This window comes from Fistularia commersonii, chromosome 11 (assembly GCF_037954325.1).
Source record: "Fistularia commersonii isolate RoL2024-O1a breed Wild chromosome 11, RoL_Fcom_v1.0, whole genome shotgun sequence".
Taxonomy (NCBI): Eukaryota; Metazoa; Chordata; class Actinopteri; order Syngnathiformes; family Fistulariidae; genus Fistularia; species Fistularia commersonii.
This window is the reverse complement of record NC_141294.1, coordinates 13,944,019-13,962,701: the sequence shown is the minus strand read 5'-3', so window position 1 is coordinate 13,962,701 and position 18,683 is coordinate 13,944,019. Positions and strand designations below refer to the sequence as shown.

The window sequence follows — 18,683 nt, the reverse complement described above, 5'->3', positions numbered from 1 at the left end:
CCGTCCCGCCTTTTTCGTAAACCACATGAAGACGAGCGCGCCGCGGCTTCGGAGCCAATGCGCAGAAGTGACGATTTCGTAATCTCGCAGAAACGGGGAAAACGAAAGTTTCGGCCGCTTCTGCGTTTTACATTTTGCGCGTCCTCTGATTCAAAATGCGCGGATTCTTTTCTCTTTCGCTCAGGCGGCTCTGGAAAACTTTTTTTTTTTTTTTTCAAAAAATGTGATATAGGTGCCCGATATTCAGGTCGGTCCAGTAAACCTGTCCCTCTGTGTCCGGCTCTGTTGACCAACTCTATAGATATCATCGCTTCAGCGCCTGTATGTAAACACCCACAATGTAAAAATATATTTCACTCGAAAATGCGTTGACGTTTTCTTGGCGAGGACACCGTGTTCTGAATCTCCTGGATCAAGTGTATAGGAGGCAGCGCATCGGAGATCGTAAGGAAAGGGCAGCGTATCGGCCGGGGCTGATACTCGGGGCGACTGAGGCTCGGCTGGTAGAGCGAGCGGTTGGTGGTTCCATCCCTGCCTAGTTAGTCTACATGCTGAAGGCACCCCAACTTTCCCCGATTGTCCAGGTCCCGGTCCGGTCAGATGTTCTTTACATGGCGCCAAATCACAACCCAGTTGGTTGATGAACCCAATGTTCCCTCAGGAGACACTTCAATGTTCCCTTGAAGAAGGTGGCAAGGAGACACTACCTTTTTCGAGACATTTTGGGCGGCCTTCTGCCTCGAGTGAGTGTTGCGTTTTCCCTGACCTACCTCGGGATAAACTCCCAGAAGGTCGGTCCGAATCATGTCTTTCTGATTCCCGGACTTTCTGACTCGGACACAAACAAGTAGGCAGCTTCGCGTTTGTCCACACAAAGTGCAGGGTTTTCACATCGATTGATCAGTCGCCCCCCTCTGAGCCTCTTGGAGCCACCATGAAGAAGGCGAAGCTTGCAGCGTCAATGACTGCGAGTTGACAACGTCTCCGTTGTCTCCCCGATATCTCCCCTCCTGCAGCCAAGCAGCAGTGTCCTTCACCCTCGGGCACCTCCACCTCCACAGGAGCTACCTTCACCACAGGGAATGTGCGAGGCCTGACCGCCACCGCAAAGAGACAGATACTGGGATATAAATAAAGAACGGCAAAATACGACACAGTGGATGGAAATGAAGAACGGCTGATTGTACCTGCAGGATGTTCTCGATGGCTGCGGCCGCAGAACAAACTTAGTATATATAGGTAGGGGAGATGTTCTCCTGGGAGATGGCTGGAGGAACACCAATGTAGGACAAACCCTGAATCTTTTTTTTTTATTACCCTCAAGAGGGAAATACATTGAGACTTGGCCTTTACATAACTTGAGACGCTGAGGACAAATACCCATGATCCAACTCGAGTGAAAGTACTTCCTGCTCTGAAGCTCGACTGGAAGCGAAGGACGAACATCTCAACGGAGAACATCCGGAGACACAAAGACAGGATAAACGGTAGACAACCAACGAACGAAACCCAAATCGAATGAGCGACACGAGCCAAAATTCAACTCCTAGAAATGTCGTGAAGCGGCAGTTCTTCCCCGCAGCGCGAGGAGCGACACCTGGCGAGATCCGTTCTCTGGCCCGTCACCTCCAACGGCGACGGGCCAACAAACAGCAACCGACAGCGTGGAGAGCTCCCGGTTGGGTGGTCTCGCGTCACCTGGCGGCGGCCTCGGGGAACGGCCCCGTCTTCGCCCCGCGGACCACCCCCTTCACCGCTGACCCCGGCTTGGCCTTTGGAGAAATGGCTAACGGGGCGCAAACGTTAGCGCGCACCTGACAAAATACGGCGAGGACGTTTCCCGAGTCCCAAACCGCAGAGGCAGCTCCGGCAGATGGGACATGTCAGAGTTCTCAAACGTACGCCAGGTAAACGCCGGGGGCGACGCACCAATCGCGCATGAGGGTTTCAGGTCCTCCTGCCAGCCGGCCTTTAGAGAAATAGCTATATTATGTTGCCAAATGGTCCTGAGTCAGGAAATCTAATGTATAAAAATGTCTCTCAGTCTTCTAACCATTGCGCTCAAGTCAAGACTGCTTCCCCTTGACAGGTGATTTATTACCTCCAACGGGCCCTCGCCGTTTAAATGCCTGCACGGCGCTAAGTAGCGCTGCGATGAGGGGGGAAAAAAAAAAGTACGATTCTCAACCTGGCGTATTTATTTACTCTTCAGCGCTTCGGATTCGATGAAATGTCCAGCGGCGAAAGGCAGGAACAGTGCGGCCATTGATCCGGCTGCGATTGAAGTGACGCTCAGCACTCCCGTGTTGCTTACATTGGAGTGGGCCTCGCAGATTAGAATAATATAAACACATAAGCCCTCGCTTGTTCCTCACCTCTCCGCCCAGAGAGCTCCTCCTCCTCCTCCTCCTCCTCGAACCATCTCCCGTTCCCGTTCTCTGCAGCCCTTGCGGTTAGAATACATATATTTTAAAAAATATAATTTCATCGCAGACACCGGCAGAATCGGAGAAGGTACGTCGGAGACGTGGACCCCGAAACAAGAAGAAGCATTCCCATTCACAGGAAGACCTTCTGAGTTGAAGGCTCGGTCGTTCTTCATCACCCAGCAGATGTTAAGGTGTGTGTGTGTGTGTGTGTGTGTGTGTGTGTGTGTGTGTTGGGAGGGTTGACTTTGAGGGGGGGATTGTGTCGAGCACAGAGACCCCTCTCAGGTTCTTTGCTTCCAGTAAAAGAAAAAAAAAACTAAAAAAAATATCTCCAGCTGGAAAGCTTCACCGCACTGACCCCCCCTCCGGTATGGAAGGACCTGGAGGGAGGATCTGCAGACGGGTTTTCACGCATCTGGCTGCGTCCGACGGTGGAAACACAGAAACGCTGGCGCTGCAGCTTTAACAGGTTTTTATTTGGATGCAGTTGCGTATCAGACATGAAAAGGGTTAATGATTAAAAAGCCGTGATGAAGATCTCTCAGTGATGAAGATCTCTCGTGATGAAGATCTCTCAGGGAGGTTCACTGCCTGCAGCTGTTGGTCTTGTAGTCAAATTCGAAGTCCCTGAAGCCTTTGCAGGCGGCTCTGTTGGCCGTCTTCGTACAGTCCGTCCTGGAGGGCTTTCTCTCCACCCAGGTGTTCGACTCCAAGAGATACTGCATCCTTTGAAAGAGACCGCAGGGGTGAGTTCGCAGGTTTGGTGACTGCGGATGAATCTAAATGTTGTCGTCCTCCTGCTTGGATGAATCTGGATGGGAATACTTTCACCGCTAATACTGTTAGCCGTTTGGTAACAACAGATACATTAATAAAGCGGGAGGCTCAGCGCTACCGCTACAGCCAGAAGGTCCCTGGTTGGATTCCCACAGGGATTCATGTTCTCCCCATGTCTGCTTGGGGTTCCTCCGGGTTCCTCCCACAGCCCAAAAACATACAGGAGGTTCATTGGAGACCCTACATCGGCTCCTTGTGGATGAGGTTCTACACCTCTGTGTGACAGGTCAATGGTTGGACGCCTCAAAATGATGCCCAGGATGAACCTCACCTCTCGGCCAATGATATCTACGGTGGGCTTTGGGCCCCCGTAACCCTCGGTGCGGGATAAGCTCCGTAGATGATGAATGAATTAGTTTTTAGTAGAAGGCCTCCAACTGACCTGCTGCATGCTCACCAGGCGTGAGGTGAACTTTTCCCTTCCTCTCATTTGCTTTCCATGGTGGTCAGTTCTCGAGCTAGAACCCGGTGAACCCTCTCGGCCTACATCGCCGCTGGGTAAATATACATACCGTCCGTTGGAGTCCTTGGTGGTGCCGTCCTTGCCCATGATGAGGTACACCTTCCCCACCTCCAGTTGCCCCTTGCAATGGCGCCTCTTTGCAAACAGCCGGACGGAGTCGACCTTGACCTGCAGATCTCCGTCTGCGGGCGAGAGCGTGGCAGCTTCATGCCGAGGTCCCGGTCCGAGTCGGAGGTGCACGGACGGGGTTCACTCACGTTGTTTGAGGACGTCGATCACCTTCGTCTCGTACATGTCAAAGTTGCTCTTCTGAGAAGTATTGAAAACTTCAACGATGTACGCTGGGATGACACAAAGTACGTTTTAACAATCGACCATCGCCAGGGGCTCAAGAGTGGCCGCACAGATGTTCTACAACAGGTCCTCCTGGTACCGACCGTAATCTGCCATGGGGTAGAAGCAGGCGTGTTCTATGCGGTCGTTCTTGGAGATCTTCCGGTTTTCTTGGAATGTGTTTTGTTGTTTGTGGCAGGGACCTGGAGAGCAGATGGACATGAAGCTTCATGAGTACATGTCGGTTAAGGTCAGGGAGGAGAGGATGATCGCAGTATCTTCAGAACGGAGCCTTGTTTGTGCACTTTGGGGGTTTTAGGTGATGAAAATGTGCAACAATGATTTGAATCCATTCAATCCTCGATCCTAATGTGAGCCTGCTCAACAACACCGTATCGGTTCCAACTATCCATCCATCTTCTGCCTGTTCTCCGGGATGATCCATCATTGTAGTCCAGCGGGAAACATCTAGGGGGAAATCCCTGGGCGTTCACAGTCCAGCCCAGAGACACGGTCCTTCCAGAAAGTCCCGGGTCTTCCCCTGGGCCAGGTGTCCTGACCAGATGGAACCTCCTCATCTGGCTCTTCTGGGTGATGAGAAGTGACGCCTCTACTCTGAGCCCCTCCTGGAGGACCAAGCCCTTCACCCCTATCTCCAAGAAGGAGCCCAGACACCCTGAGGAGGAAACTAGTTTCGGACGCTTGTATACATGTTCTGGTTCTTTGGGTCACCAGGATCTCACCCCCAACCCAGGAAGGTCACCCCACCTTCTGCCCAGCTGACATCAGCCCTTAAGTGACTTGGAGAAGCTCTGAGAGGAAGGGCTTACGTTCTGCACACTGGCACACTTCCTCAGAACACAGCGTCGCCACCATGTCGTTCCTCTTGGGCGCAGAGTAGAAGACAGTGCACTTTCTGTCTGCGGGGAAAAGCATATCTCAATCCCTGGTTGTCCTTCCAGTCCCTTCGAAATCCAGACAAATACGAACAAATCCTCACTTGGCTCGTAGTAATCGTAGAAGGTCGCCGGAGCCGGCTGGAGAAGATCGATCGGCACTATTTGCTTCGCATTAAAACTAATGCATTCCTCTTCTTCCAGGATCTGCGGTTACAAAAGACACCCTTTAGTTCTGGATATTTGGCACGAACCATCATGAAGTTTGGCCGTACCTTATTGAAGTAGAGCCCCACTTTGCCCGAAGACACCTCGTAGTGAGAAATGTACTGCTCTGGCAGAAGTTTGAGCTGCGAAGAGACGATTGCGAGTTAATTGTCGCTGTTTATCGGTGAGCCGGCCTCATCCGGTCACGACGAGCGAAGGAATGAACCCTCTGCTCCAAAGCCCATAGATGGCAGGGGATTCAAGAGTCTTCTCTTCATGTCCAAGGGTTCCAGACGTGGTCTGCATCAACATTGAGATCTTCTTTTTGGGCTGCTCCCCTCAGGGGTCCCAACAACCGGTCAACCTCCTCTTCCATCTTGCACACCAACTAACATCATGTCGTCTTTCCCACCGGGTCTCCTGCCCGGCATCTCCAACCTCAGCTTCTTCCACTATCCCAAACCCTGGATTAAATCCTGCCTTTCTTTTTGGTCCAAAAGGAGTCCAGTAGCTGTGACCACAGTGCCAGTCTGGGACTACGGAGATGTTCGGTCCATGCAAGCCTTGTCAAGCACCGTCTTCAAATGCTTCGCTGGTGAGGCGCACCAGCTCGTTGGGTTGGGTGGAGCTTTGGTGTTCTTCAAGTCCACTAGAACACTCTACCTGCACTCACCAGCGAGGGGAACCCGGGGATTCCCTTGCAGGACGTTAAATAAAGGAGCAAGCTCTCCAGGGAAGTTGCTGTGTTTGGAGGATAATGCTGAAGAAGAGGAGCTGCTTACGCTCTCCAGGTCTTCGACGATCGGCACGAATCCACTCAGAAGGGTGATGTCGGCGATGGCCATTCCGGTGAGGTTGCTTTTCTTTCGACTGCGAGTAGAAGCAGGAACACAGTTTCTCACACGGAGGCAGAGAAGTCATCATCCCAACAGCTCGTGAAGAGGAGAACCTGCTGAGGTTGTGACCCACCTGACGCAGACGTGATAGGTGACCATCATATTTGGTTTTGTATCTTCAGCGTCCCTCCTCTTTCGCACGTGAGAGTTCACCTGCCCCAGAGTCGCGTCCGACTGCACCTCCTCGTCCTCGTACTCGTAATACTCGTAGTTTTCGATGATCTTGGCTGCGGTGACAAACGTGTGAGCACACAAAGATCTTCAGAACATTGGCATCATGGAGGACATGATTCACCCTCGTGTTTCTGAATGTTGAATCTCTTACTGTCTCCAGCTATTAGCATGCAACTGTTAGCACTACGGTGTTAGCAGTAGTAGATCATTGTGCCCGTTCCTCCTGAACCTCATTCCACCTCTGTCTCCATCGGACTCTTTCTACCCCAACCCGTCGAGCAGAAGATCGCCCACGTTGATCCCAGACCGGTCCTGTTTGTGCTTTTACTTGATGTTTTTCTCGATTTAAAAACCACAGATGGTGCTAACTGGACCAGCAACTCGGGGGTTGGTGTCTTGCAGACAGGAGGGGTCTCGGATCGAACCGGCAACCTCGGGATTGGACGGGATCCTGCGTTCGGTGGTACGTTCCGCTTTCGTCGGTACATGAATGAGGGCCACTGTGGTTTCACCAGAGCTCACCTGTGTACTTCACCTTCCCCTCCACTCTGACATCGATGGACAGCTCCTGGCAGGCGTCGGTGGGCTCCAGAACATGGAAGGCCATGACCAGCTGCCGAAGCGAGTCCATCATTTCTCCGCGCCAGAGATTTCCGAATCGTGCGCCTCGATCGGACCTACCTTCATCTTGACGTCGCCTTTTCCGCTCAAATGCATCAACACATCGTTGCCGACGAACGTCTGCGATCAGAGACGTCCGGGGTTAAAAACGGATCCCGGTGTTTGGATGTGACTGCTGCGTCTTGCGGTACCTTCAGGTCTGTTTCCACCTTCTCCATATTGTTCTCCAAAGAAAGCCGTATGATGTTCCTCCTTCCCGGGGTAGACAACTCCGCGACTGCGCTGGTTTCAGGCCTCTGAGGTCTCTTCAGCTCGTATTCGGCCAGGGCTTCCAGCGCCATGATGGTGTCCTAGACGTGCCGTCGGAAGGCGACGGGACAAGGAGCCGACGAGCCAATCAGCACGCCCAGATCGGACAGAACCAGTCCCTTGCCGACACTCACCTGCGTGGACCTGTAGCCTCCCAGGTAGCTTTCCTGGGTGGTGAGCCAGCAAGCTGCATTGTCCGCCCAGTCACTCTTTCCCAGTGTGGCGGCGGTCAGGAGGGCGTACGCCGCCGTCTCCACGGCGATGGCTTCCGCCTTGGACTTTGAGTTGCCCGTAGACCTCCACTCATCACAATCAATTTTGCCTGGAAGTAGAGAAGAAAAACAATGCACGTTCCACTTGCGGTATCATGTCAATGAAGTTGCCACGTCCCGAACGCCGCCGCCAACGTGCCTTCCATGATTGCCGCCAGCTTGTCCCAGACCACCGAAAGGTCGCTGCTCTCCGGCTGACACGCCGTGAGGCAGTAAGCTGTGATGGCAACGGCGTAGGGATGAGTGAGAGCGTCATAGTTAGAGAGGAGGTACGACGTCGCTCGTGAAATGCTCGATTCCTGAAGAGAAGTGCGAGGAAAAAGGAAGGAACGCTGTCACATCAGGCATGTAGAGATATTACATTTCACAGGGTGGCCATTTTGGGATTTTCAAAATGGAGGGCACTCGTGATTGTTCATTGATACTTTCTATTTCTTTCAGGCTATTCTATCCTATCGGTCTGTTAGTCTACATGACCAAAGACAAAAAGTCAAATTCTGAGAGATTCTTCAGCAGGCGCTATTATGTAGCAAGGCATCTTTTAAATAAAATCTCTGGAATAAAATACTGGTATAAATAAAGCCTCCTTACAACATAATCGATCAAAACATATCACGTAATACGATTAGGAAAATGACTTCTTTCACTGTATCTTCCAATCTTTTAAATGCCATGATGATCCTAATCAAACTGCAGCTCCATAACAAACAAACAAACAAACAAACAGTGTTTTCTTCTCCATCCATGCTCTGCTGCAGAGCTGATCTGACCAGCGCCTTTGCTGATCAACAAGTTTAAAGTTTGAAATTCCTTGGATCCTCATGGATGCTACGAACCGGCACTGCGGCTCAACTGTAGTGTTTTGGACAAAGAGCAGGTCAGCTGAAGAACATGCTTGATGGTCCGGTGAAAACCAATGCAAACCCAACATCTTCACTCATCCCAGAGCTTCGGAAGAACGTGTCAGGACAAATGAGGACGTTGCTCACCATCATCACATTAAATCTGTGTCTCACTTTGGCAAGAAACGCACAAACTTTCAAGAACCTCCCCATATTTGTGTACGCATGGTTCACACAGATGGTCGGTTCAGCTCTGCGTTGTCTGGAGGTGCACTTTGAAGGTCCAGAGGACTGAGGATGCAGTTTTACCGCTGTATGTCTCTGAGGACATCTTTCAATGTGGAAGCAGAAGAGGAGGATTTGAAAGAAGAGGAAGGATTCCCCCTTTTTTTGTGTTCCTACCGCTTCACTCCGGCTTTGGCTGTCCAGGAACAGGAGGGATCGGTGCAGTGCCAGAACGATGAAAGACGTCATGGACGACACCTGGTTTTCTCTGCTCTGTAGTTACATTTGGGACGAAAACCGAGTTAAAGGTATCGCCTGCAGGATTTTCCCCACTCTATCTTTACAGCCAGCGCTAAAAACAGCGACAAGAGCTGCTTTTCTGTTTGTTATTGTCACCAGAAGATTGTGTATCGGGGAGGAAGGTTACCAGCACGCCTCTGTGGAGCACCGGCTGAAGGTCGCCGAAGGAGCCGTCACTGTTCTGCACGGTGAGCAAGTACGAAACCGAATGTCTGATTTCATTGTGATCGAGGGCCTTCGCCTCCCTGCCCGTCTCCCCCACGACCACGGCCTGACGGTCGGCAACCAAAGACAGCACCTTCACCACCAGGGCGGTCACCCTCAAGAGAAGACAAGGTGAAGAAGGCATGGTGAGGCTCACTTACGGTTGTTTTTGTGACTTTAAACGAACACGGCAGCACGAAGCACATACTTACCACGTACTAGATTGCACGGTGGACCACACGCCGTACGAGCCATCGGGCTTCTTGAAGCCTCCGGTGAAAATCCTCTGAAACCCTGGAGAGAAAATGTTCCTTTCAGACCCAAGTGTCCGAGCCACAGTCACCCTGTTTATCTCGGCCGCGAAGGCGAGGTCACTGAAAACTGTTGGTTTGTCTCCTTGAAAGAGGTCCTGCACACAGAGAGGTGGACTTCTCTGCATACAACTTGGGACAAAATGCTAAGCTAATATCAATGAAACATTCCTTGTTCTATCAGGCTGTAGATATCATCCGCCAAGGGCTGCATCGGACCCGCCGCCCGACAAAGGAGCCGAATACCGTCGGGCCCTCCTGAGGTCCAGTTTGTGGACTCTAGCGACATCTTGTGGTGAAGCGCGACGATGCAACCTCCCCCTGGGAACGACCCGCTGAAGCCCAGCTCTCAAAAACGTGTTCGCTCGTGTCTTCCGGGCAAACCATTTCTGAAAGGCTTTCTTTCAGGAATGGTTTCGGGATGCGATACTTGGATTCCGTCTTCTCGAGGACAACTCCAAAGACCTGCACACCTTTGGCTGCAATACACTCCTTCTTGACCCCGCAAGACTGCGCACACATCGCCGGATGGCATGGCGAGGTTCCTACCGTTCTCAATCTTCTCCAGGGCGGCGTCCCTGGAACCGGTCGGCAGGTCAAACCACTGCTCGCTCAGGTCGAGGTAGCGGACGGCCAGGGTGGTGGGAGCCAGTCGAGTCATGGTCTGCTCCAAGCAGCCTTTGTAGAAGGTTATCATCGCGGCCACCTTCTCGGGGTTGAGCAGGTTTCGGGCGTACGACTTGCCAAAGCCGTCCCCTGTCAGGTGAGAACATTGAGAAGGTAAGAGGGGCATCGAGGGGCCGTCTGTCCGGCGACTCGTCTTCACGTACCCTCCAGGGAAAGGAAAACATTGCCGCTGGTATCGGGGACGGCGTTTGGAGGCAAAGCCGTTCTGAGTTGTACCGTCTCTGTGGTTTTTCCTGTTCGTAAAGAAAATGTAGAAGGAGATTCAAGCCGCGGTGCAGGTGGGGTGAAGAATGATGGACCACCAAAGCTGCTCACCATCTAACTTGAACAAACGGGGACCCAGTTCGGTCCACTGCTCCAGCCCCTCCCCCTGCGACGTGACAGAAAGGCAAGGACGAGTGTGATATCCGGATGTGCGTGTGCGATGAACGCTCAGGGGAGTGTGTCACGAGTGAGTTCGGAAAATCACCCAAAACATCGATTTTTAGACCGTTGTAAATGCAGGGAGATCTTCCCAAAGAGCCGTTACTGCCGGCTGGCGTTCGCACGGAGCGCCTTCCGTGGTTGCCGTGGATACTCGTCTATGATCCGCGGAGGCTCTCAGTCGTCCGGGTCGTGGAGGATTCTTGTCGAAATCTTCTCGTCATGGCAACCGGACTCGAATTTCTTCATTTGATGAAGACGAGGGCCGAGGCGTCTTCAAGTGAAGACATTCAAGTCCGGTTGCCACGACGAGAGGATTCGGACAAAAACACCCGTCGATTACAAACCCAAGAGCAACAGATATCAGATAACGGGCTATCAGACTTTTTAATTCCTCTTCCCTCAGCCGCAGGGAATCTTCAAATCTTTGTCGTTAACAGTTGAGACAATTTATATTTCATTGTATTTCTTATCCTCCCTCCTTCCTACTATTATCTATTACCGTTATGTTTTTGCTTGAAACTCTGGCACAACAATCTCCTTCGGGATAAATAAAGTTGTTCTCATTCTCAGATCAACGTCCTCCTTACTCACCAAAACATTCAGCGGCTTCTCGATGGCGTCTATTCCGATGTCCCTCTTCATGTCGTAGAGACGGATTTTGATCGGTATCAAGCCGGTTACCATGGGGACGGCGGTGAAAGCGACGGCCTTGGACGACTCCGTCTCCAGCGTGATGTTGACAAAAGCGGTGGTGGTCGCTGAGCCGGGCGAGCACAGGCCTCTGGTCTGCTCCATGTGGATGGCCACCTGAACAACCCACCGCCCGGCGTCAGCGCAGGAAACCCCTCCGGAAGGACCAATCGGGAATGAGCGGGTGACGCGGGGTTACCTGCAGGTCGTCCGTGCCGAAATTGTAGATAACCGGCGTGACGGCCAGGTGCTCGTACCTCTTCACGGAGTACGGCAGCGACAGGGACACGAATACGTCCTTGACCACGTTCACGTCGGTGGGCTTCACCACGCAGAAACCTGCCAGAGAGCGCCGGAGTGAGGAAAGAGCCGGTGCCGAACCGGTAGCCGTTTTCATCGGACGTGGAAAACATTTTCACCGGTGGCTGCGGACAAAGTGACGATCTGGATCTCCCATGTGGTGATGGAATCCGGCAGATTCATCTTGTACCTGGAGTGGAAGATCCGAGAGCGTAAAGAAGCAGAACCGGCCAAAACAAACGAGCCGGTCTGAAGGAGGACGTCTCACAATTTTTGTCCGTTGACTTCGAAATCGATGAAATCGAAGCTCTCCGGGAAAAACCTGCGGGTGTACTGCACGCTGCTGTCCAGCAGGAATCTCTCCAACTCACTGATATCTGCAGCTGAAGATTCAGAGAAACAAAAGTTTGCATTCGATTCCTTTTATATGAATATATTCAGTCGTCCCTTAACAAACCAATTTAATTGGAAGTGGATTCGTATGTTTATTTTCATTTGAAATGAATTTTCCCCATTTAAAATAACAGAGAAAAAATGAATTCGTTCCAAACGCCCCAAAAAACTCACAAATTAAGGACATTAATATAGAAAAACCCTAAAAAGAAGGTCTAGCCAGCGATCTCCTTCTCCTTCACCCACATCGCAGGCCATTTTTCCATCCGGTCGTGTCTAGATGTCGTTTTTGCGACACATAATAGTAACGCCCTCGGAAGCCTTCGTAGCCTTTATACGTTCCTTATTTTCGGATGCGACATGTCGTGGACGCATTGCTGTTTTATTCACGTGCCATATCGTCACACGTAGTCAAAAAAGATATAAAACGATGCCACACAAGAGATCGGATTGCGTTGATTTTCTCGCTCTTGTATTGGCATCGTGACATTTTTTTGTATTTCAAGGATAAAATTTGCTCTCTTCGTATCTCAAAAAATTCGTATATCCAGTGATCGGTATCTCAAGGTGCCGCCGTAGTGATGGCGCTCATCAAACGGGCAACTCACTTCTGGCGTATCCCTTCTTGGCATCTTCTTGTCTCTTTTTTTCCCTCAAGGCCTCTCCTTCCTGGCAGCAGCTCAAGAAGACCTCCTCGCAGACCGGGTCCACCATGGAGACCCTGCGAGCCCTCTCCGAGCACGTCCGCTTCATGGGTATGACGGAAAACCCGCGGACGCAGCACTCTTGCAGGTGCTCGTCGGTAAAGTTGTACTCTGGGAAGGAGAAGACACGTGTTCGCGCCAAATCCACACGGTTTCAGATGGAGGTGGACGCTCAGATCTTACTCAAGGTTGTCAATTCCTGCTCCAGGTCTATGGAGCGTCGCTGTCGCCGCGTCTCGCACTGAACACCTGGAGAGAAGTTTGTCAATAACCAAAGAAACAACTTCACCGGATCTTATTTTCTGCGGCTTCATCTCCATGAGCATTAAAGCGTCTGTAGCATCTCGTGAAGATTAAACCGCAAGTCTGACTGACTGGTTAGGAATCTGGTTTGGCAGAGGTGAAGATGTGGAGGTTCCTCTTTAGGAGCGACAAAGATGGAAAGGATCAGGAATGTGTCCATCAGAGGGACAACGCATGTTAGATGTTCCTGGAGATAGTTTGGATGTGGACAGAGGAGGGAAGGTGACCAGAGAGGAGGTTCAAGGATGGAGATGGAGAGGACAGGAAGTGGGCTGGTGTGAGAGGAGAGGGTCAGATGGTGGCAGATGATTGGCTGTGTTTCCTGAAGACAAAGCAGAAGAATCATCCAATGAGGAGAGAATGTTTACCATAATTTCCGGACGATAAGCTGCGACTTTTTTTGACTTAAACAACAATATGCCTCATATATGGACTTTTTGGGGGCGGCGGCTGACGAGCTTCACGCTGCGAAAACATTTATACTCGTCACATCAACCGATGAAATTCTGAGTCCGTTCGACTGCGACACCGAAGAAGACGACTTCGACGGTTTTAGGGCGCAGGAGGAAGACCAAGATAGCGATCGGCTTGCCGGTGCGGCTTATATTCAGGTGCGCCCAATAGTCCGGAAATCACGGTAACACCATCTAATGATCTTTTTAATTGTGGAAATCGGCATCGTTACTTTTCTTCTACTTTCATCTGGACCTCCTCCATCTAACCATGTTCTCCTGATCTTCTCCTCTCACACCAGCAGACTTCCTGTCCTCTTTCCCTCCATCCATACACTCTCTGGTCTTCCTCCAGACGTCCTCCAACCTCAGCAGGTTTCGACCCAGATCTTCCCTAACCCATCTCACCCAAACCATCTCAGGAACTTTATCTCCAGAATATCTAACATGTGCTGTCCCTCTGATGGACTCATCCCTCCAAAGAGGAACCTCCACATTTTTCATATCTCTGCTGCCTCCAACTCTCCCTCCTCTACTTCTTCTTCTTCTCAACTCAAGTAGGAATCAATGAAATGCTGTACTTCTTCTCCATTCCGACTGGGAATGGGTGAGGAAAGAGAGTCCGGCGTCGGTCAGGACGGCCGCCTGGTTGGATCCTCCACCGTACGAGCAGCCGAGGTCGTTGTTCTGCATCGAAGAGAACACCTGGGGGAGGAGAAGACGGTGACGTCGAGGAGATGTTTCCGGGTCAAGTCTCAGGAACGGCAGTGAAACGGTTACTTCTCTGTCGGTGAGCTTGTTGTCCACGTGGAGTCCGTAGAAAGCCTTGTCCACCACCAGGAAAGCCACCCTGGCCCTCTGACCCGGCACCTCAAGCAGCAGGTCCATCTGCTTTCCGGGTCTGGAGGACCCCTTCGGCTCCACCTCGACGGAAAACGTGAAGAAACGGAGACCTGTGAACCACGAGCATCGGATCCAAAGGCAGGTTCTCATTGGCCGCTATCTATCGATCCATCCAATGATGTATGGTGGAGTCCACAGGAGCTTCAGCGAGCCGGCCTCTTGCCAGATCTTGGTTGTTACCCGCAGCGTTTACCTACCCTGACCTTCGCCTGGCACTCATCCCTGACATCGATCCACACCGAGTCGGCGATGATCTCGCCGCCCTGGTTGTAGTAGTAGCCAATCACGCGGAAGGACGGGACCATGTCGGACGTGACCCGGATGTCCCCCCTGACGGAGAAGCCCAGGTTGTAGGAGCCGGTTTTGACCAGGACCCCTCGGCTCAGGACCTGGGGAGGAGAAAAGACGTGGGAAAGCCGGTCTTCCGTTGAAGGTCTGGCCGTCCTCGTCCGTTGCCAGATGTTCCTCACCATGTAGTAGAGGCGCCCGCTGGTGGGCGCATTGAGCGTGCTGAATGTCACCCCGACCACCTCATTCACAGAGTAGATCTTGTTCAACAGCGTCATGTAGAGGAAGCTGCCGCTTGGAGACGAAGCTCGCGCGATGGTCTTCTGCTCCTTCCTGTTGTCCGCCGTTGCCTGTCGGCGGCGGGAGGAGGTGAGCCAACGCCGAACCGCCTTCTGTCGACCCGTCCCGGAGAACCCGACTGACCTCGATGGTTATCTCTGCCGCGTCTTGGATGTTGAACATGTAGGTCACGGCGCCGTCGTGGTTGGTGGCGTCCTGCCACTCCTCCTTCACGGATCCGGGAACCTTAATCTTCACCGGGACGCCGGCAGCCGGAGAGCCGTCCAGATGACGCACGAACGCCTGATGGCAAGCGACACGTTTAGCGTGTAAATAACGGCATCGGTCGGACGGTGCCTTGCGCGTGCTCGATGCAGATTTACCACCACGCTGAAGGGATATCCGGGGAGGAAGTGCGAGCGGGTTTGGGAAAGATCTATCCTGTATCTGTGGGAGGTGAGCGGGAGGAGAACCTCCTTCTCCTGAACTTCACCACCTGCGGCACCAAAACAAACCATTAACTCCACGCGAATATTCTCAGAAGAAGTCCTCGCAGAAGGGAGGTCCCTCACTCTGGCCGTCGGTCACGAACACCCTGAATCGGACGTTCGCGCCGTGTCGCTCCAGATCCGGGAGCGTCTGGTTCAGAGATGCGAGATGTGCGCTGAGCCGGGCCATCGGAAGGGAAACCACCGCGCTGCCGTCGTTCACCGAGCCGGTCAGCTCCAGACCCTTGAAGATGTCGAGGTTCACCCTCGTGGCCATGTTCCGAGAGCTCCCGACCACTCCAAAATAAGAGTGGTACGACCCTTGGACCTTCTCCCCAAAGGAGTACCTAACCCACGGAAAAAGAACAGAAGTATCTCATGTTGAAAATCCTGACTCGGAGTGGCCACCTTGAACCCATCAAGCTCCTGTTGGCCTCAAGAACCGTCGATTTACACGTAGCTACATTTGCTATATATTCAACTCAGATGAAGGGATTTGTGACGGCATCTTCGGAAGGGATGGATGTCACGAAAGTGATTCAGGGAGCAGACCGAGCTAGCGGGAAGTAAGTTCGGTCAAAAAGCACAATGTTTGATTTATTTGTTTGTGTGTTTTCTGCTCTGTCTTCAAGGCCGGCCGCTTCCACCATTTTAAACTGCGACAAAGGAGGCCGGAGTCCACGTTTAAGCCTCGGCAATGACGGCTGGAATCCACACTTACCCCGCCGAGATGGTGAATTTCAGCTCCTTGGCATCCAGCAGAACATAGCTGGCGTCCGTTTTGACCTCCACCAGGAAACTCGGTAGGACTGTGGAGCGACGACGACAGAGTTTTTGGTAAAAAGGGTGCCGTGTGAAACAGACGGTGGGACGAACAGCTCACCAAACTTCTGGACTTTAAACTCTCTGGTCGCCTGGCTTCTTTGGTCACCGTCGTAGTGTGCGATGATCTTCCACATCCCAGTTCTTTGCGAGCGAAAGGCAGAAGTTCTATCCGCTGTCTTTCCCAAAACATGACTCAGAAGCTACTGCAGATCTTACGCAACGTACTTGGAGACGTCCGGAATCAGGAAATGGCCACGGACGATCCCGTCTATGGACGTTTTCAGCTCCTTCAAGATTTTGCTCCCGGCAGCGTTCTACAGCCAGATGGCGGTGGCCAACCTCAAACATCATTTATTTGCACATTTAACTTCTACCTTTACCCCTGATGGCATCGGTCTACACACCTGCACCGTGATGTGGACTGTGTTTTTATGGGGTCTGTATCCTCGGTCCAAGGTGAATATCCGGTACTTGACTGGCAGGAGAGACGACAAACATGTAGTGGCTTAAAAGGTTATCGTCGTGAACTTTGTCCAGGGCTTGGTTCGTGGTCACCTGTCTGCGTTGGGTTGTAGAGAGGCTGGTCGGTCTGGATGAAGATGTGGCCCCTGTGCTCCGATAAGAAGACCCTGGTGCTCTTCCTGGCTTTGCTGCCGGACGTCTGCGCCACCAAAAGGAGGTAACTTCCACGTTTGGCCTTGGGCAGTAAGGACAGTTTTCCCTCGTCCACCTGCAGAGAGAAGGTCCGCTTGAGGGACGTCCCGGTCCGATGTGGAAACCACAGCGTTCTACTCACCTGGAGCTCCACCGTTTGGACGGCGCCCTCCTCGGCGCAGCGAGCCGTTCGCTCCTCGGACAACCTGGAACCGCTGATCTCGTGTTCCAAGTAAAGTCTGATGGGTTTACCGGACGGACAGTCCTCCATCTGGACCAAAACCTTCTCCTTGACGCCGAGGTGGAACACGCTCGGAGCCGTGATGAAGAACCTGAGCGGAAACATCAGATGTTAGCAGTAAGTGCTTCCTTTGCACGCGCAGCATCTTCTAAAGCAGGGCTGTCAAACTGATTTTGTTTGGGAATCCTCAAATCTTTGTACTTTTTAAGACCTTAAAACACTTTATAGCCATGACTTTGACACTTTATAGTTTTATTTGTATTTCTTATTCTCCCTCCTTTTTTTTTTTACTGTTTATACAATTTCCTACTATTATTTATTATTGTTATGTTTTACTTGAAACTCTGGCACAACAATTTCCTTCGGGATGAATAAAGTTATTCATATTCTTATTGTCAAGGAATCAACTGTTCCTTTATAAAAATACATGACCAACATCCTGAGATTCAAGAAGAAAAGCAAGCAGAATTTTAACAAGCCTCAGTTCTGCCTTCTCACTTCTCCGTTCACTTTGTTGTATTTTTCGCTACGAGTCTCATCGTGGCACTGAAACTCCCTGCATCCACAGCCAGGTTTCTTATTAACCTCAACCAACAAATAAGAAGTGGTCCATTTTTCTTGGACAACCCTCCACTCCGTGTCCACATTTCTCTTTTTTGACGACGACGTTTTACCGATGAGGATTTCGGGGCCGATGGAAAAGGAGGTGCATTTCAAACAAGAAGTCAAACTGCTATGTACGGACCCGGAAGCCATGTTGCTGCCATCTGCACACACAGTGTTGTGCCGCGCTGCTAACACCGACTAAAACAGCCCTAGCAGACAATACAATAAGTGCATTTTCATTTGAAAAAAAAGTAGTTCATGATTTTTATGTATCATTTCAAATTGTAGAGACCAGCGATGATGTTTGGACTAGAAACCGTTCCAATGACCAAAAGACAGCAGGCAGAACTAGAGGTTGCAGAGATGAAGATGTTGAGGTTCTCTTTGGGAGTAACCAGGATGGAGAGGATCAGGAATGAGTCTATCAGAGGAACGGCACATGTTAGATGTTTTGGAGAGAAGGTCAGAGAAGCCAGACTGAGATGGTTGGGTCATGGACAGAGGAGGGATAGAGAATATATTGGTAGACGGATGCTGGAATTGGAGCTGCCAGGCAAGAGGTCTAGAGGAAGACCAAAGAGAAGATTTATGGACGTCGTGAGAGAAGATATGAAGGTAGTTGGTGTGAGAGAGGAGGATCCAGAGAAGAGGGTTAGATGGAGGAAGTGGACTCGCTGTGGCGACACCTGAAGGGAAAAGCCGAAAGAAGAAGAAGAAGAAGAAGATTTCAAATTGTAGATTTATTCCACGGGCCGAATCGGACCCCCGGCCGGGCCGCTTCCGGCCCGCGGGCCGTACGTTTGACACCCCTGTACTAAAGCCACACGTGCAGAGATGCTAACGAAAGCATCGGAAAGTCGTATTTGACTTCTGCCGCGGACGCTTCCTACCTGTCCTCCGCTTGGGCTTCCAAGCCCTCCGTCAGGAGGAACGTCAGGAGGATGTGCCACTTCATGGTGCAGCCTCTTCTGCCCCGTCTGCTCGGACAGAAGCTCCGCAAAAGGTTTTATGAGTCATCCGCCCCTGTATTTCTCAATCCGGCTGAATTCCCTCCCTGTTTTGTTCCTCTGCAGACCCGTTTGAAACCAGAGTTTCTCCAGCGGTCGGTGGTGCAATAACCGGGGA

The 18,683-nt window shown here is 51.6% G+C and overlaps 1 protein-coding gene across 2 annotated transcripts; it reads right to left on the bottom strand.

The window, feature by feature from the left end:
• Positions 1–2,884: 2,884 nt before the first annotated feature.
• c4b (complement C4B (Chido/Rodgers blood group)) lies at positions 2,885–18,565 on the bottom strand. Of its 2 annotated transcripts, XM_086155079.1 has the most exons (40): positions 18,449–18,563; positions 16,854–17,043; positions 16,613–16,787; positions 16,462–16,532; positions 16,283–16,371; positions 16,116–16,198; positions 15,954–16,041; positions 15,317–15,579; positions 15,128–15,240; positions 14,889–15,047; positions 14,648–14,815; positions 14,375–14,566; positions 14,055–14,198; positions 13,856–13,979; positions 12,703–12,768; positions 12,424–12,630; positions 11,691–11,805; positions 11,542–11,612; positions 11,322–11,461; positions 11,024–11,239; positions 10,322–10,376; positions 10,150–10,239; positions 9,869–10,075; positions 9,221–9,302; positions 8,932–9,124; positions 8,682–8,777; positions 7,577–7,736; positions 7,300–7,487; positions 7,048–7,206; positions 6,917–6,976; positions 6,758–6,848; positions 6,135–6,288; positions 5,948–6,035; positions 5,234–5,308; positions 5,063–5,165; positions 4,893–4,982; positions 4,167–4,265; positions 3,987–4,070; positions 3,779–3,911; positions 2,885–3,155 (listed from the first exon to the last, which is right to left on the bottom strand). In XM_086155079.1, the coding sequence occupies exons 1-40, from the start codon at positions 18,511–18,513 to the stop codon at positions 3,014–3,016; spliced, it is 5,088 nt and encodes a 1,695-aa protein (XP_086011205.1). In that variant the 5' UTR covers positions 18,514–18,563; the 3' UTR covers positions 2,885–3,013. The 2 variants fall into 2 exon arrangements, 1 of the variants encoding a protein (XP_086011205.1); XR_015106798.1 differs by lacking the exons at positions 4,893–4,982; positions 5,063–5,165; positions 5,234–5,308 and having other exon boundaries at positions 18,449–18,565.
• Positions 18,566–18,683: the final 118 nt, after the last annotated feature.